This window comes from Furipterus horrens, unplaced genomic scaffold (genome assembly GCF_987537825.1).
Source record: "Furipterus horrens unplaced genomic scaffold, mFurHor1.1.pri manual_scaffold_2, whole genome shotgun sequence".
In the NCBI taxonomy this organism is placed as follows: domain Eukaryota; kingdom Metazoa; phylum Chordata; class Mammalia; order Chiroptera; family Furipteridae; genus Furipterus; species Furipterus horrens.
In genome coordinates this window covers 111,807,963-111,828,092 of record NW_028327172.1, presented here as the reverse complement: position 1 = coordinate 111,828,092, position 20,130 = coordinate 111,807,963, and the positions used below count along the sequence as shown (strand labels likewise).

The window sequence follows — 20,130 nt, the reverse complement described above, 5'->3', positions numbered from 1 at the left end:
TAATCACATGGCGATTGATTAAGATGCCACCATGAAAGTCCTGTAACTATTCCACTGCCTACAATTTCAGTTTGAAAATAATACGCTTTAAATCATTTCAAGTTTAATCATCAAAGCTATACTTATAAAACACAAAATTCAAACATGGTATTTTTGCAAGCTTTAAATGTAGTACTTCTCCATAACCTCAATTTGCTTTTATTTTTACAGTTTTCCAATAAGAAGATTTTCATATAAAATTTCAAGAAGTGTTAATAAGGAGAAAAGATTTTAGCACAAACACTTCCTTCAATGGATTTTTCTTCTACTGAACCTGGAATTTAATAAACAGTAAACTTTTGCTTTTAATTTTCTGTGGGGCTAGCATTTGACAGGCAGCATCTGTCTTTTCAGAATATTTACTTTGATTACTCTAAAATCTATTGTCCTAAATTAGACATACAAAGTAAGAAAATATAAGCAAACACACTTCTACATTACATCCTATTTTTCTCCCTCACATGAAAAATAACATTCTTTGAAAGACACTAATTTTCTTCAATATATACATCAAAACTTTAAAAAGCCACCCACAACCACAGAACCATGTGTGGGAACCAGTAGCTCTTCCTCCAGACCTCCTCCTGCTCTTTCTCTCAGCAGCAGCCTGGAACTCTGCCACCTCTTTTCAAAGCTCCACAGTTGCCATGGCAGCAGTGCTGTCCAAGCACAGTCCCTTTATTACATGAATTACCATCGGAAGGGATTATCTCAGAAAGAACCTAGCCACACAATTCTTTGAATTATGTTTTCTTGGGAACTGGCATTGGTGAAAACCATCATATATGCAGATTATTTCCTTTTGTTTTCCTTTTTAAAGTACATTTTGCCACAATAAATCTAAATCAAAATGAATTTACAAAAATGACTGGCTTAAAATATGATTACTGAATTCAAAAAAAATATGAAATGACCATCTATAAATAAAGGCTGCTGAAAATAGACTTCAAAGGGAAAAAAATTGTAAGGAACAGATTTTCAAAAACTTCTAACATTATATATTTAGTGTTTATTGCTTTAAATCCATTCATTTTAGGAAAATCTTTATAAGAAACATATTCTCTAATTTGCTTCTGATGTTTATAAGCATCCCTTGATATTACATTTACCTTTAAAGCCTGAATTTGAGAATAACCCTATCCGAAAAGAACATTGCTAGCTAGTTAACCTAAGCTAATGCATTATACATAGACATGAGTCAAAACTAAATTTGTTTGCTGTCTTTTAAGACTATTTCCTAGGAACAAAAGCTGCTTACAAACTCATTTCCTCTCTCCTTAGGCGGTGATGCATAACTGATAAATTGACACAACTGTAACCACTCTGTTTAGACTTTTGGTGGCTAATAATAGGATGGAAAAATTAAGGAGGAAAGATATAAGATTTTCCTTGCATTATAAGTGCCAGCTGCTCAATGTCGTGCCAGGACTTGGAGAAAAAGAGTTACAAACTATGTTACATGATTCATAACAAGTCAAAATGCATAATTAGGTTTTGATTAACCTATAATTGCCTTGCAGAAAGTGCTGTATGTATATAAAATAAAGCTACATGCTAATGAAGCAAATAAAAAACTCATTTGCCTTCCTTCAAAGAATAGCTGATTTGGGGGGGATTTAGATTGTTTCCTGGAAATTGCCTGAAAGAAGAATTCTGATAAGAGCAGAAAGCACCCTTGGCCACCTACCCATTTTGCTGTTTACTGTCACCCTGGGATCCTCTTCTCTGTCCCTCTGCTAGTTCCTGAGCAGTCTCGGAACACACGCTGGTGACTGTGGGCTGCCGTGGGACATTAACTGCAGGTTTACCAGCGCTCAGTGCAGGTGAACGCTGGTCAGCACTAAGATTGGGATTAGCATGCAGTCCAGATGCAGCAAATGGGGGAGGAGTGACAGCAGCCACAGGTGGAGGGGAAGCATGTGATGAAGTGGTTGCATGGGCTGGGGTGAAGGCAGACGATGGTGATGGGATGGATGTGACTTTTGATGAAGACACAGAACCAAAGGGTCGTGGTGCCTTATTGTAGGCCATGTTGGTTGTGGAAGTGACTTTGGACACAGCAGGAGATGTAATGGGCACAGGTTTAACTACTTCTTTAGGTTCTCCCTATGTAAAATAAAAATAAACATACACAAAAACACACCAAATACATGCAAAATAGATTCACTGAAAAGAACACAGCTCATTTTTAAAAAGACAAACACAATCATGTTAGCAGCTCAAACTTTGTATGTTTCCAGATAAAAACAATTAAGTCGATACAGCATAACATGCATGCTACCTCTCCCCAACATGCATAACACAGATGGACACACTGAGTACATTTTTTAAATAAAAATGAAAGCAGTTTCAAAATATTTAGAAAATAGAGCAGGAAAGCTATAAAAAAGCCTAAAGGTTATCATAAGGGTCAATTTAGATGTATTCCAAAGGAAAAATTTTTTAAATATCTCACAATAAATAATACATTGCTAACCAAAATGTTTATTTAAAACATCCAGAGTCTCAATTATAATTCCATCTTTCAAACATGTTTAATTACTTCCAGAGTACAATTGTTTGATGCATGCACAAGCAGCAGCATATTTCTAATTCTTCATTTTTTAAAAAAAAGGAATAAGATTGTTTTCATCTAACCCAGAAATGTGCAAATTCTAATTATTTTTAATCAAGAAATTGCTTGTTTTTAAAGAAACTGCTTTTTAAAATCAACAAACAAGCAAACAAATGAGCAGAACAAATATCAATCCTTTTCCTGTAATCCACCAGTTTCTCTGGAATGTTTTGAGATATCATTCAAGGGATAAAATTCTTTCTCTTTTCCAAAATAAATATTTAATAGTAACATCAGTAAAAAAAATGATCGTAGATGTTTCTTCACTGTTATCAAAGAAAAAAATAACTTGTAAGAAAGATCAATTCCTCCTAAAATTAACAGAATTTGTGCTTATAAATGTCTATTCCACAGCAAGTGTGAACATTTTTTTTTAATTAAAAAAGAAATCCCTACTCACCCTACCATCCTGAAATAAAAACAAGATAGCATACAATGGCAATGTTTAAGAAAACAAAAATAATCTAAATTAATCTGGTGAAAATAATAAAGCTAACAGAGGGGGGGAAAGTAGCTTAATACCTCAGCAAATCAATATAGTAATTTGATAGAAAGGCACAGGTAAAATGAAAAAGAACACCCCAAACACCATATAGTAGATGTATATGAATAATGGTTTGGGACAATTTGAGGGTATGTATGAGAGAAAAAGGGCATTTGCCAATAACCTAATCCAAGAATACTTGGAAAATGTAATGTAAAACTTATTAATATTATGAATAAAATGAGATTAAAGACTTCTGATATTCATTTTTAACAACCACTTATTTATTCCCTTTAGAATATTTGAATAAAAGCAGGGAAAATTAGAAGTAAATGTAAAAAATTTAGGCATAAGTTATTGATAATATATGGTACTGGAATGATTTTTTTAAATATAGGTAGTTAGAGTAATGGTAATTCTGTATGTGTTGATTTCCATTTTCTCCTGTCACTTTAAAGGAAAGAACTGTGAGGAAAATTATATTGACACTATAAACTGTCAGTATGGCCTGAGAAAGAAATGGAAATTACAGTAGTTCGGAAGGAACTATTATATGATACCCTAGTGATACTAGATTAGAAACACACCTTTTGAACAGGAACTGGTTCAGGCTTGGATATAGCAGATGCTCTAGGGGGAAAAAAGGAGAGAAAATGGAAAAAAAAAACATTAATTTTACAAACCTGCAAACTTATTAATGGAATTTATATTATTATATACCTTAATATACTAAATCATCAGAATTTACAGTTTCATAACTCATGATTTTGACGAACCACATTCTGTTAATTAGTTTATGGAACTCAAATGCTGCAAGACCCAATAATACCCTTACTCACATTAGTTCTCTAAACACTCAGGTGAGGAAAGACAAACACCAATCATGTTTACTAATGTACTCATGTTGAATCCTTACATTAAATCTATTCCATATCCAAAAGGGCAAAAGATAATAAACATGACTTTTTGATCCTTGAGTGGTTCCTGAAACATCTCATCTGAATCATCTCCCACAGTATATGCCTTTACCCCTAACTTCTGTGAATCCATCATAGGATATTGGCCTCTTTGTGAAGATATTGAATAAATTCTTGTTGAACTAGTCGCCAAATGAGTATTTATTTTGTATTCATATTTGTCACTGCTTTTGCAAGTTCATTTGTTGTGGTAAAACTAAGCTGTAAGTTCCTCCATCAGGCGGGAATTTCAGTGAAGGTGCTGATATTCCTTTTGTTCTGTCTCAGCACTGAGCCAGGCATGAAAGGTTATCAGTAATGAGTGTGAAAAGGAGAGCAAGGAAAGAAGGACAATAATTCATGTACAGACTTGACTGTTTCAAAATTCAAATTAATTATTTTAATATATGCTTTTTGTATTACTACTGTTCCTTTGGTTAGCACAGACTAACAGTAGCAGTAATTGATTTAGAGCAATTATCTCATACAATCATGAAAAATAACCTAAGTAGCAACTATCATTATCCCGATTTTTTAGATGAGGAACTTCAAAATCAGAGTGAGTACATTACTTACTACAGTGGAGCTAAGGCCAACAGTTCTTACATATTACAATATACTGGCTGTAGTCAACAACAGTAACTAAATGATTAGCAAAGTTTCTAATAAGTTAAAGGCTATTTACCAAGTAGTAAGCTACATGTTATAGTTAATAATGCCAGAAGCAGTTTGGCTCCTCTTGCATTACACAAACCTGAGGATAAGTTATCGAGTGTAAAATTCAAGAAATGTAACCATTGTTAAGTAAATAAGTAATCATTTTAAACTACAAACCATGGGATTGCTTTAATTTATAGAGAAAGAAGATGCTGGCAAATGATATTTGGTCTCTATGAGCATAACCTAGTAATAACCGCCAAACATTTTTAGCAGCAAATGAATTTCCCAATAACTGATGTGGTTAGCTCAGGCAAGCACTGACTGAATAATTGGCTAACCTAATGAGAGGCCAGAATAGATGCTAACACTTGGTTACTGCTATATAGAATTATACTTGGTGCAGTTGCATTTCCATTTGTACTCTCAAATTTCTCTTTTAGCTTATAAGGTTATTATAACAAGCAAAGGAAACAAGTTCAAGAATCGAACAGTGGAATCTTCCTTTCATTGAAATTTCACAATAAGATGCAAAACACAAAGGATCTGTGTATTAAAGCCACCCAAGATATTACTGACAGTGTGCCATAATAGAGAGGAGAGTATTCTTTTTTTTCATCTGGATGCTTAAAGGAGCATGAAACTCTTCTAGCAACATAATAACAGTTTATGAAAAAACACAATGTTTAATAGTCACTAGGTTTACAAACAGAATAAAATGCATAGATCCTATGTATATGAAAACCAAAACCTTAGCTTTTTCTAGATGTTTGTTATTATTTAAAGAGTGTTAACAACAACAGCAAAAACCACAGAAGGTTAGTTTACATTAATTTTGAAGTCCAACCACTTATTTTGTTGAAAAAGTATAGAATAATAAAGAATCCTAACATACTTTATGGATTGGAAGTTCTACAAAAGCACTGTCTGAAATTTTAAATTCCCCAAACATTCTATAAGTCTGAAAATTGAATATTTGTCCTTCTTGCCTTTTGATAAGGTCTCACGAAAGCAGTGACATGAACTAAAACAAGCAGTAAGAGAAAAGAGAGGCAACATGCCCTCAAAATTCCAGGGCTGAGTCCATTACACATTTAAAAAACAAACATTTTATAGGAAAAATAGAGACTGACTTATAATTAAATGTCAAATAAAACAGTTGATACTACATGCAATAAAAATTAATTCTCTTGGTTTAAATATTTAAATAACCACCAAATTAGTCATAAAATCACTGAAACTTAGAAGGTTCTGTAGGGTTACTTTATCACAGGTCCATCAGGTATTCGTCTCACCTCAGCTTAAATCAATGGTTCTCAACCTGTGGATCGCGACCCCTTTGGGGGTCGAAGGACTCTTTCACAGAGGTCGCCTAAGACCATCGAAAAACACATACATAATTACATAATGTTTTTGTGATTAGTCACTATGCTTTAATTATGTTCAATCTGTAACAATGAAAATACATCCTGCATATCAGATATTTACGTTACGATTCATAACAGTAGCAAAATTACAGTTATGAAGTAGCAACGAAAATAATTTTATGGTTGGGGTCACCACAACATGAGGAACTGTATTAAAGGGTCGTGGCATTAGGAAGGTTGAGAACCACTGGCTTAAATATTTACAGGAGCTCATAATTTAAGCCATGCAATTTTGAACATTTCTATTTAAAATGGCCTTCATTTTTGTGTATTTTGCTTTTTGGAGACAACAAAATAAATCAACCTGTCCACATTGAAAATATTTGGGAAAACATTTTTAACACACAGCATATGTACATAAAAATCTATCACATGCATTAATTTCATTTTAAAAGATCAGTAGGTTACAAAGATCTTATAAATGTAATTATATACTCTTATGACACAGACTATTGTGGTTCAGAAAATTTAGAATATAAGACAAAATCTGAAAAATTAATAAATAGCAATAACACTAGCTTTTAAAAAAATCAAACTTTACTAATTATCACAGAATAACAAAAGAAAAAGATCATAACCTTTTACTTTCAAATATGTAAAATTAGTTTTAATGTTAATACATAATGCTTTTGAGAATATGCTACATATTGCTGGACAAACTATGTAATATTATGGTTCTTTTGGGAAAAAATCTGGCATTTATTTATAAAAAGCCTCAAAGAAAGCTCATGCCTTTTGATATAACAATCAACTTCTGGGAATTTATCAGAAGAAAAAAATTTGAAGTATGGAAAAGACTTTCTCTATAAAGATATCTGTTCCCTACAGTATAACTTATTACAGTGAAAAACTAAATACAAATGACTGAATATACAGTGAGAAAATGGTTAACTATAATAAAACCACATGATGAATCAGTATGTAATTAGTAAAATCATTCTTAGAAAGAAATCAGAATTACGGTAACATGCTTACTTAATAAAGTGAAAAAATGGAGATATAGCATATACAGCATGATTAGCACATGGAAAAAGGTTTATGGAAACACATTAACATCTTAATAAACACTCCCAATGAATAATATGTTTTTTTTCTTTTGTGTGTATTTTCCATATTTAATACAACATAACATATGCTAATTTTTATAAGACTACTTCTCTAAGCATGCTTCATAAAAGCCACTTCCCAAAACATGAAATAAACAAAAATGTGCTGTCATCAAAGATATCCGGAAAACCTAAAGTTAGAAAAGCATCATAACGACAAGACTTCTCAGAGCCTTGAAATGCCTATAGAAGAAAATTCTTGACTTCCAGTCAAGATGGAGGCACAGGTAAACACACCTCGCCTCCCTGCACAAAAATAGCAAAAAATACAGCTACACTACAAAAAAATATCACCCATAAATGTCAGAAAATCAAGCTGTGTGGAAGTCCAACAACCAAAAATTTAAAGAAGCCACATTCATCCAGACGAGTAGGAGGGGCAGAGAGGTGGAGAGGCATGGAGACAGGAAGGGGCAGTCCCATATCCATGTGTAGTGGAAATAAAACAAGAGGGATACCTCTGAAGCAAGGGATCCCAGCCCTAGTTTGGACCACCCAGTCCAGGGTACCAACTCCAGGAAGATAAATACCAGTAATTTCTGGCTATAAAAACCAGTGGGGTTGGGGCAGAGGAAGAAACGATCCTCTTAAGGGGCCCACAAGGGACTTAGGATTCATGCAGACCAAGTCCTCTGGGATTCAGCACAGAGCAACAGCTGGGAGGACACACGTAGCATACGGGGAGAAAGTGAAGTATGAGTGGGGAGACAGCTTCTTCTTGGGCAAAATTCCAGAGGCCAGGGAGCAGCATTGTCTCCTCTGTGAGCCCTCCGCACCACAGAGCAACAGAGTGGTGATATGGGTTGCTCCACCCTGGCGATTACCTAAGGCTAAATTCCATACAACTTAACAGGTGTGCTAAGACAAGATGTGAAAGCAGCTCTACATAATACACAGAAACAAACACAGGAAGGCTGCCAAAATGAAGAGATAAGAAATATGACCTTTAAAAAACAGAACAAAACTCCAGAAAAGGAACTAAATGAAATGGAGATAAGCAAAGTATCAGATGCACAGATCAAAACACTGGTTATGAGGATACTCCACGAACTCATTAGGTACTTCAAGCCATAAAAAGACACAGGTAGAAAGAAGGTTGCATTAAGTGAAATAAAGAAAAATCTACAGGGAACCAACAGAGGAGAATCAAATCAACAATTTGGAACACAAGGAAGGAAAAGGCATTCCATCAGAACAGCAGGAAGAAAAAAGAATTTTTAAAAAATGAGGATAGACTTAGGAACCTCTGGGACATCTTTAAATGTACAAACATACAAATCATAGAAGTGTAAGAAAAAGAGAAAAAGCAAAAAATTGAAAACTTATTTGAAAAAATAATAAAAGAAAATTTCCATAATTTGATGAAAGAAACAGCAACAAGTCCAGGATGCACAGAGTCCAAAACAAGATGGACCCAAAGAGGACCACACCAAGACACAAAATAATTAAAATGCCAAAGGTTCAAGATAAAGAGAGAATCTTAAAAGCAGCAAGAGAAAAGAAGGTAGTTATCTAGACGGGAGTTCCCATGAGATTGTCAGCCGATTTCTCAAAAGAAACACTGCAGGCTAGAAGGGACTGGCAAGAAGTATTCAAAGTGATGAAAAGCAAGGACCTACAATCTAAATTACTCTATCCAGCAAAGCTATCATTTAGAATGTAAGGGCAGATAAAGTGCTTCCCAAACAAGGTAAAGCTAAAGGAGTTCATCATCGCCAAGCCATTGTTACATGTAATGCTGAGGAAAAAGAAGATCAAAATAATGAACCTTAAAATGGCAATAAAGCACTGGCTGGTGTGGCTCAATGGACTGAGTGCTAGCCTGCAAACCAAAGGGTCACTGGTTCGATTCCCAGTCAGGACACATGCCTGGATTTCGTGCCAGTCCCCAGCTGGGGGTGTGCGAGAGGCAATCACACATTGATGCTTCTCTCCCTCTTCCTCCCACCCTTCCCCTCTCTCTGAAAATAAATAAAATATTAAAAAGTAAATAAATAAAAATAAAATGGCAATAAATTCACAACTATCAGTAATTGAACCCAAATAAAAAACTAGGCAAACAAGGAGAACAGGAACAGAATCATAGATATGGAGATCATTTTGAGGGTTATCAGTTGGGAGAGGGAAGGGGGAAAATGAGGGGAAAGGTGCAGGGATTAAGAAGCATAACTGGTAGGTACAAAATAGACAGGAGAACATCAAGAACAATATAGGTAATGGAATAGCCAAAGAACTTATATGCATGACCCATAGACATGAACTAAGGAGGGGGATTGCTGGAGGGAAAGGGGGTACCAAGTGGAGGGAGGCTAGGAGAAAAATTGGGACAACTGTAATAGCATAATCAACACATTTTTTTTTAAAAGAAAATACTGTGGAATGTTCTTCATACCCATTTGAAGTATGGATTAACTTACTTAAAATACTCATTTAGGGAACCCATTTCAAGACTGGAGTTAGGAAGGGGGAAAACCCTCTAGGAAATGTTATTTAAAAGAAAGTAGATCTTTATATAAGTCTGAAATGTTTATTTAGGTCTCCTATACGTGTTTAAAATTAAGGGGAATAAATACTACAATCCATAAAAGCCTTGAAATGTTTAATTATACAAAATATCTTTCTCATCCAACTAAGGCTTTCTTGAGTTCCATTTAATAAGATACCCAAGGGCTATACGTATAATTTAATCAATGTTTAAGTAGGAAAATCCCATTTCCTTCATCAGACTGAAATATATATTTTCCACAGTCCCTGAACAGAAAATCCTAGAGCACTCTGGTCCAGATGGCAGCACAGGCAGACATGCATGGCTCTCCTCTTTGCACAACCACATCAAAATTATAACTAAAATAGAACAAACATTACTCAGAACTGTCAGAAATCTAATTGAATGGAAGTCTGACAACTATGGAATTAAACCACATCCATCTAGACTGGTAGGAGGGGCACAGATGCAGAACGGGCTGGACCCACACCCACGTGTGGTGGATAAAAACTTGGGAAGGATGTCTAGGAAGCAAGGAGTCCCAGCCCCACACGAGGGCTCCTAGCCCCGGGTTCCAGTGCCAAAAAATTAATCCCCATAACTCTGGTTACAAAAACCAGCAGGAATTGAGTTAATGTAAGAAACTGCTAGAGCCCTTAGCAGTTCCTCTTTAAAAAGTCACATATGGACTCACCTAATCAGACTCCCTCCCTCTCAGCTCCAGCAGTGGGGTAGGATCTCAAAAGGCACGAGTGACATACAGGGAGAAACCCAAATGTCTGGCATCGAGGCCAGGAGAGGGCACTATTCCTTCTCTAAACACTCCCCACACAAAGCCAGCAAGCTAGTGCAGTATCTGAGACTCCATCAATCTGGCTAACACTGGTTGACCTGTCTTAGAGATCCCCAGAGACTGTGTTCCACCCAACTTATGGGCCCACCCAACATGCTTTTCCATATGAATGGCTGATCTTGGCTCCTGCTTCACAACTTCCTAAATCCTATCAAACAAACAACATTTGGCCTCAGTGAGTCCCAGGCCTAGCACTAGCAACAGTCAGCCCAGATTCACAGCTTGGCTTCGCCTGGGAATCTTCAAGCCCAACACAAGTAGAAGTCATCTCAGATTGCTTTATAGGTCAGGCAGGGTGCCCCTGGCAAAACACAGGTGAGGGCTGACCTTGGCCTACACCACCCAGGAAACCCCAGGACCAGCTCACCCAGTGGACAGCTACAGATCATGCCAGAGCACCATCACTCTGTCCCTGCACAGTTGATCCTCCACAGAGGGCAGAGGTTGATGGTCAGTGGTCATAACCAGTCCTTGCAGCTGACTGGCCTGAATAAATCCCTCCCATTGGTCTGCCAACAGCAACCAAGGCTCAACTACAAGAGGAGAGTATACTCAGCCCACACAAAGGTTGCACCTCGAGTACACAGCTTGGGTGATAGGGGAGGCTGTGCCACTGGACCCTACCGGACACCTACTACATTAGGCCACACAACCAAGAGACACAGAGTCAAAGAAGATCTACCTAATAAGCAGAAACAAATACAGGGAGGCTGCCAAAATAAGGAGACAGAAGAAACGGCCCAAATGAAAGAGCAGGTCAAAACTCTAGAAAAAGAGTTAAATAAAATGGAGATGAGCAATCTGTCTGTCAGATGCAGGGCTCAAAACACTGGTTATAAGGATGCTCAAGGAATGTAGTAAGGACTTCAACAGCATAAAAAAGATCCAGTCAGAAATGAAGGATTCACTAATTGAAATAAAGAACAATTTACAGGGAAACAACAGTAGAGTAGATGAAGCCGAGGATCAAATCAATGATTTGGAACATAAGGAAGCAAAAACAGCCAATCAGAACAAGAACAAAAAAGAATAAAAAAAAACCAAGGATATTGTAAGCAGCCTCTGGGACAACTTCAAGAGGTCCAACGTTTGCATCATAGGGGTACCAGAATGAGAAGAGAAAAAACAAGAAATTGGAAATCTGTTTGTTAAAGTAAAGAAAGAAAACTTCCTTAATTTGGTGAAGGAAATAGACATGCAAGTCCAGAAAGCAAAGGGAGTCCCAAACAAAATGGATGCAAAGACCCTCACTCCAAGACACATCATAATTAAAATGCCAAAGGTTAAAGATAAAGAGAGAATCTTAAAAGCAGCAAGAGGAAAGTAGTTAGCTACCTACAGTGGAGTTACCATGAGACTGATTCTTCAAAAGAAACTTGGCATACTAGAATGAATTTGCAAGAAATATTCAAAGTCATGAAAAGCAAGGACCTACAGCTAAGACTGCTCTACGGAGAAAAGCTATCATTTAGAATCGAAGAGCAGATAAAGAGCTTCCCAGACAAAAAAAAATAAAAGAGTTCATCATCATCAATCCCTTATTATATAAGAAATGCTAAAGCGATTTACTTAAGGAAAAGAAGATCAAAATTATGAACAATAAAATGGCAAAAAATGCAAATCTATCAACAATTGAATCTAAAAAACAGACTAAGCAAACAAAAACAGAGACAGAATCATGGATACAGAGAGCATTTTGATGGTTGACAGATAGGAGGGTGGTGAGCTGAGGTGATTAAGAAATACAAATAGGTTGCTACAGAACAGCCATGGGGATGTAAAATACAGTATAGGAAATGGAGTAGCCAAAGTGCTTATATGCATGACCCACGGATATGAAAAATGGTGGGGGGGGTGCCTGAGGGAGTGCGGGGTGGGGAGTGGCAGTGGGCCAAAGGGGGAAAACTCTAATAGCATAATCAATAAAATATATTTAAAAAATATATTAAAAAAAAGAAAATCCTAAATATGAATAAAAAAACTTCCTCAAAATTAAAATTTTTATAGTTGTCTTTTTTAAAGAAAAATATCATATTGAACATTGCTCCTTTACTTTAGAAATGTCACAGATTACATAAAAGTGAATAATTTTTGTAAACTGATAGTTGTTGGTGCCAATTCAACACCAACAGGAATCTCCAATTTGGGGTGATGTGAAGAAGGAAACTTTATTCAGTGCAAAACAGCTCAACTGTGATACAGCACAGCTGTGGCTGTGAGGCCGCCAGGCAGCCAGGCATCCCTGGGGCCAGACCCCACTCTAGCAAGAGCGCTCTCTGCTCCTTGCAGGTCTGCTTTGTCCTATGCCAGTCTGTTCCACTTTGCTCTGGTCTCCTATGTTCTGTGCTAGTCTCTTCTATTCTACACTGGTCTGCTCCACTCTGTTCTGGCAAAAGACATCTTGGGTGATTTAGGTCCAGCAGGGAAATACAGTCTTCAGTGGAAATGGAAAGTGCGCTCTCAGAGCCAGAGGAGCACTAACTTAATAGGAACACTGACTTACAGAGACAGAAGTCTCCACCTCTGATCTCTGATTGGTCTGTCCTCATGTAAATGAGGACTCCAAATCATTGCAGTTTGACTGGTACAAAGGGCACTGTCCTGACTGGTCAGAACGGAGCTGTTCTCACAAACTGTGCAGGTCTAATTTGATAGAGAAAATGTCAGCCCTCTATTGGTTGAAGTAGGATTCCAGGAACTCCTTTATCAAGGCTGGCGCAGATGGCAGAAATACAGTGTAGGCAGGCAATTCAGTGCAGAGGCAAGTAGTTCAGTGTAGGCTTCTCCCTGAAGTGCAGTTTGTGTGAGGGGCCCCCATGCAGAAATGGTTGCTAGGCTCTGTTGTTATTTGTTTGTTTGTTTGTTTGCTTGTTTTAATTTGTGCCCAGTTAACCCAGGAGCCCTTCTTAGTAGGTATCATCTTTCTCAGGGTCCACATTTTGTAAATACTTTTAAATAAATAAAGTTTTAAGAACTAAGGTATTATTGTAAAAAAGTATTCCTACATTTTCCTCTTCAAAGCCTGTAAATATGCAATGGGATAATAGATCTCCCTTTCAACCACAGTGATCGTCACAAGTCACTTTTGTGTATAGTGTGTGTTTCAAACCAGCAGAGATCCTGGCAACGGCTTAGTGCCATGGACTCAACAATTTGCTTATTGTTCTCTCTTTCCTGAGTGCAAAGCCGCTGTCCAGGAGTAAGCCACAACGGTGAGAGCCTACTGTCTTGGCCCAGTGCTGTCCTCAGCTCATGGAATTCAAAGAACAAAGCCGTCGGTGTGGCTAGAACAATCTGTTTTGAAAATTGATTGATTTCTGTAAGAACAGTATCCAAAATAAAAATCTCTGATGCATTACAACCAGTTTTAAAACTTCTGGATGAACAGCTGAAAGAGTTCTAAGTTATAATATATTGTATTAGAAACTAGAATTGTGATGCCCTGGTTAGAATAATGTATAGGAAAAATAATGCCATAAGTAAGCAAAAGTTCTATCAAGGATGAAATTCAAAGGAACCAGGTAAAACTGCATCTTATGAATACCCAATGAATGGTGTTATATATTTTTTCATTAATTAATGCATTTTTAATACTGCTTTATCGAGTAACATTTTTACTTAATAAAGTAGTCAATGCACGTTCACATTAGTGTTTAAGAATGAGTAATTAAGCAACAGAACTAGGCTGATAAAGATTATTTACATTACTCATTATGTCTGCGTGACTCCTTCAACCATATCTAATATATTTAACTCATAAACAACCATACAGAAAAAAGGAAGATTTTTGTTCATCTTCTGTGAGATGAGCTCTATCTAAGTTTCCCATAGCACGGCCAACTTTGGGTTCGGTGACCTCAGGACCCATAAACACTAGGGTACATCATTAATCACTTTAATTGCAAAGTTGTCAATTTGCAATAACAAAGCAACTCCAGAAGGGAAAAAAGTGAGCACTCAAGTATGCAGAGGGATGTTTCTTTATACAATTTTCCCATATTTTATTGCACTTCCAGTCTACCTTCCTAAAAACTTAATCTTAAACATTGAAGTCACATGGCATAATATCAGTGGTTTTTTTCCTGGATAACTTGAAAATATGTAAAGATTATGTTTTCTATAAACAAAAATACACAACAGTTATCTATCATCACCTTTCAGCTTATAAAAGGTAGTACTCACCACATACGCACACACTCATACACCATCTCTCTTTCTTTATAACTGTTTGCATCTTATCTTTTTTCCTCCAGAGAGAAGGAAATAACCCAAGCTGGACAGACTTTGAAGAGCTGAACAGACTGCAAGAAGACTCAAGCTGATCCAAGTATCTGGAACCCCCTGTTTGTGCCTGGCTTGAAACTGGATATATTGATATATTCAGAGCAGCAGTTACTATTTGATAATTACTTCTTTTGGTAAGGGGAAAGGCTTCTGCTGTAAAGATCCTTTTCAGGTTGATGGGGTTTGAGAGAAAGTTTTCATCAACCAATTCTAGAAGCCAGAGAGTGTGACAGGGAGGAAATCCACATGGTTACACTATTTTTAAGGAGAAGAAAATACAGAGGGGAGGAGGGGTAGTAACAGGGAACATCAGGCTAAATTTAAAATGATAAAAGTATTTCCCATTATACAAATAATGGAAGCATCAGCGTCAGTTTACAATACCATTTATTGGGGTCTTACTAGAGGCTCAATATTGAATTAAAGTCCTTACATATAATACATTGCTTAAGTTACAGAAATAAAGCCTAGAAATGTTAAATAACTTGAGCAAAAGTTTAACACTAATGTCTACATTATCCACCCTCTAATATATCCATCTAACCTAACAAGAGCCAACAAATTAACAAATATTTCTTCCTCTCATGATATGCTGCTTTATTTTCTGTAATTGAAATTACCAATTTAATACTATTAAGATCTTCAGAAATTCACACTGAATAATGATCAGTTTAAATAACTTATTTTGGTGAGTTTTATGTATTACTTGACATCCTTCACTTGAGATCATCCTTTCATCTGTCCAGTAATCAATATTTATTGAGCCATGGTCACTGAGCCAGGGTTTGGGGATATGCTGGTAGACAGGTCTAAAAAGGTCCTTGCCTGTAGTCTACATTCTAATGGAGGAAACGGATAATAAGCCCATAAGTAGGGTAGTTTCAATAGCAATAAATGCAAATTCTCACATTATTCTACTTGATTTTAGATGGAGAAATTTACTTTTACTCAACATTTATTTCCACAATATGTTTTTATTTAAAGATTTTATTTATTTAATTTTAGAGAGCAGGGAAGACAAGGAGAAAAAGAGAGAGAGAAACATCAATGTGCAAAAGAAACATCGATCAGATTTGTTGCCTATTGCAGGCCCCCAACTGGGGACCTGGCCCACACCCAGGCATGATCCCCGAACCAGAAATCGAACTGGCTACCTTTTGGTCCACGGGATGATGTCCAACCCACTGAGTCACACCAGTCAGGGTTCCACAAGAAAATTTTATCAGGGAAAAATTTTTCATCTGTCCATCGTGCCTCGTGTCCACACTCAATCTCAGAATCGTTTAAGAGAAAAAAATGCATTTTTATAACTAGTCTTTATAAAATAATTTCTATCAAAAAGAATGTTGAAGAAATTGGATAATATTTTAGATGTGCTCAAGATAAAAGGAATTTCAAAGTTCAAGATAATTCTTTTTTATTATGGGTAAAATTCTTCTACAATGAAAATGCTATTTCAATAAAGGGTTTTATAAGAAATCTATTTTATATGCCCCATTGTTAAGAAATGTCAAACTTTCTCCCTGGCTGGTGTGGCTTAGTGGATTGAGCGCTGGCCTGTCAACCAAAGGGTTGCCGGTTCGATTCCCAGTCAGGACACATGCCTGGGTTGCGGGCCAGGTCCCCATTTGTAGGGGCATGAGAGGCAACCACACATTGAGGTTTCACTCCCTTTCTCCCTCCCTTCCCTTCTCTAAAAATAAATTTTAAAAATATTTTTTTTTTAAAAGAAATGCCAAACTTTACTGTAAAAGTCCAGATAATCAATATTTTAGGCTTTGTGGATCACAGGATCTTGATTCAACTACTCAGTTCTGTCATTATAGCAAGAAAAAATAACACAAACAATATCTAAATGAATGAGCATGGTTATGTTTTAACACAACCTTATTTATAAAAACAGGCAGGAAGTTAGATTTGTCCTGTAGGTCATAATTTGCTAACCCCTGGTTTAGATCATTTTATAGTTTTGATTGTAACAAACTTTCTGGGGAATAATCTGACATGATCATGGCTCTTTTGAACACTAAGCCTCATAATCATTCTGCATAATGACACACCCCTAATTATAATATATCCAGACACTAACAAGTGTAAGAAATGAGTTTAGCTTCTCATTATTCTCTCCACAGCTGCAGGACACTACCTTTGCATTCCTCTTAACTCCTCTACCTCAGACTTGCATACTACTTGCAACTGAATGATCCATCTAAACTTCCAAACCATCCAGCACTGATACTGAAACTTGGTGAAGGGAGCTATTTAATATTATTGGATTAAGGATGACATTTAAGCACTATTTTTAACTCTACCACTCTGCACTTCAGTTAATTTGCTAATAATGACAAAGACCACTAAAACATCTCTCATCTCCTGCTTCTGCATATTAGAAATTGATTAGTTATGTAATTGCTCTTTAAAAAAAAAAAGTAAAATAACAACTAAAAGGGATGCATCATGAGTTCTGTAAGTATAATGTCTTTCTTTCCCATTATTTTTGACCAAAACATTAATACTTTATTTCACATCAGGCATGGATTATAATACTGAAGAACTGATATAAACAATCTACAACACAGTTGCATTCTCTGAGAACCTACTAGGTTTGCATATTCCTTTGGGCACAATGGTAATTCTATCTAATGAATCTCCTCTTCCAGATCCAATCAGGTAGAGGGAAAAAAATATTTTTATCAACATAGTTCTTCATTACTAATATCAAAATAATAAAATCTGCAAAGTAAATAATCTGCCTGTGAAAAATTAGGAGTTCCATTTATACATCTACATGTTTCTGGCTCTTTCATGACATTATCAAATGCCATTAGACAACAAATGTGGTTAAGATTCACATTAGGAGAGTAGGCATCAATAACAAACCAAATACATAACTGGGTTCTCATAGACCTCTAGCAATGCATATAAAACTCACTGCTTCAGGAAAACCTTGATAAGGATCAGATGCTGGAGAATAGGTAAAAAGTAGTATAACAAGGCACAATTCATAACCTGATGTTTGTCTGCTTCACTTTTTTTTTTCTTTTTAGGAAAAGCCTAGAGTCCTAAATAGACAGAGTCTACTTTTCATATTCAAGCTTTCTCTTATTCTGCTCTTCATTGATAAAGGAATTCTTAAGAAATAGGAGAAACAGCTCAATGAAAGTTGCAAGTTAGGTTAGCAACAAAATAAAGTAGCTAATGTGTTTTTTGTTGTTGTTGTTGATACAAAGGGGACAGTAATCTGTCTCTTGCAGAACTGTTTAGAGGATGGAATGAGGTCATGGATGTAACACACCCAGCAGAGTGACAGGCACAAAATAAACAGTGACAGACATTATCTTCCCCCTTGTGTAGATTCAACCCTGGAGTTCTGTTTCCAATTAAGTTAAAATAGGTTAAGTAATTTGACTACAACTCAGAATTTGAAAATGGCAAAGCCAGGATTTAAACCCACTCCTCCAGATGTTTATATCCTCTCTGACTTCTAGGAATAATATCAAACAAACTGAAGTTTAAAAAAGAACGATAGATGGCTCTTCTGTCCCTCCTCATCTGTGCTTGACAGAGGGGCTCCACAGCTAACACAGAGCCTGTCTGTGACTGGGACTTGAATGAGAGCCAACAACCCAGCTGAAGCTTATTACAGGAGTGTTGTGAAAGCATTTGAAAGCCTCTTCATGGGGCTCTTCTCTCAAGAAACCAGGACCAGACTTCCAGCCAAGATGGGGTCACAGGTAGACACACTTTGCCTCCTTGTACAACCAAAGAAGGATTACAACTACCACAAAACAAACAAACAAACAAAACAGAACTGCCAGAAAATCAAACTGTATGGAAGTCCGACAGCCAAAGATTTAAAAAAGAAATATTCATCTAGACCAGTAGGAGAGGAGGAGATGGGGAGCTGGGCCAGAGAGGTTGCAGTGTGGCTGTGGCCAGGGGAATGGGTGGTCCCAAATTCACATGTGGCACATAAAAGCTGAGAGAGACACCTGGGGAGCAATCCCAGCTGCGGGCCAGACCACACAGCCTAGGGTTCTGGGAAAATAAAGCCTCATAGCTTCTGCCTATGAAAACCAGTGGGGGCTGGGGCAGCAAAGAAACTGCCCATCTCTTAGGAGAGTCTGTTTAGAGGGCTCCCACAGTCCTAGAACAGTCGTAGAACAGTCCCAGAACATACACAGACCCACCCACTCTGGGAACCTCAACCAGGGCAACAGCTAGAGGGGTGCCAGTCACATATGGGAAGCTGATGAAGTGACTGAAAAATGGGTGAGTACTGAGCAAGCAGTGTTGCTCCCTCTCTGACCCCTCCCTCACAGAGCACCGCAAAGTGATGAAATGGGTCACCTCAAACATATGAATACCTGAGGCTCTTTCCCTTACAATGTAACAGGTGTGGCAGCTCTACCGAATACACAGAAGCAAACATAGGGATGCTGTCAAATTGAAGAGACAAAGCAGTATGGCCCAAATGAAAGAACAGATCAAAACTCCAGAAAAAGAAGTAAGCAAAAAGGAGAGAGCCAACCTATCAGAAACAGAATTCAAAATACTGGTGATCATGATGCTCAGAGAAATGTTTGAGTATGGCAAAATCATAAGGGAAGAAATAAGGACTATAGTAAGTAAAATAAAATAAAAATCCATATGGAACCAATCGTGAAGGGAAGGATGCCTCGGTTCAAATCAATGAATTGGAACATAAGGAAGAAATAAATAGTCAACCGGTACAGAATGAAGAAACAAGAATTGAAAAAAATGAAGAGAGAATAAAAAGACTCTTGAACATCTCCAGAAGTGTTAGCATCTGAATCATAGGGATGCCAGAAGGAGAAGAGGAAGAGAAAGAAATGGAAACTTATTTGAAAAAATAATGAAAGAAAATGTCCCTAATTTGGTGAAGGAAACAGACATACAAGTCCAGGAAGCACAGAGAGTCCCTAACAAGTTGGACCCAAAAAGAACACCAAGACACATCATAATTAAAATGCCAAAGGTTAAAGATAAAGAGAGAATCTTCAACATAGCAAGAGAAAAGCAGAGAGTTACCCAAAAAGGAATTCCCATAAGACTACCAGCTGATTTCTCAAAAGAAATGTTGCAAGCAAGGGACTGGCAAGAAGTATTCAAGGTGATGAAAAGCAAGGACCTACAACCAAGACTACTCTATCCAGCAAAACTATTATTTAGAATGGAAGGGCAGATAAAGTACTTCCCAGACA

The 20,130-nt window shown here is 36.9% G+C and overlaps 1 protein-coding gene across 9 annotated transcripts in view; it reads right to left on the bottom strand.

Annotated features, from left to right (window-relative positions):
• Positions 1 to 20,130, bottom strand: part of PDLIM5 (PDZ and LIM domain 5) — a 214,953-nt gene that overhangs the window by 82,542 nt on the left and 112,281 nt on the right. For 3 of the 9 annotated variants that reach the window (XM_090266317.1, XM_090266309.1, XM_090266308.1), the window contains exons 4-5: positions 3,725 to 3,767; positions 1,727 to 2,145 (exon numbers count right to left, since the gene is read on the bottom strand). In XM_090266317.1, coding sequence (XP_090122443.1) covers positions 1,727 to 2,145; positions 3,725 to 3,767 — 462 coding nt within the window. The remainder of the gene's footprint in view (positions 1 to 1,726; positions 2,146 to 3,724; positions 3,768 to 20,130) is intronic. The other 6 variants (XM_090266311.1, XM_090266310.1, XM_090266315.1 and 3 more) reach the window with 2 other exon arrangements.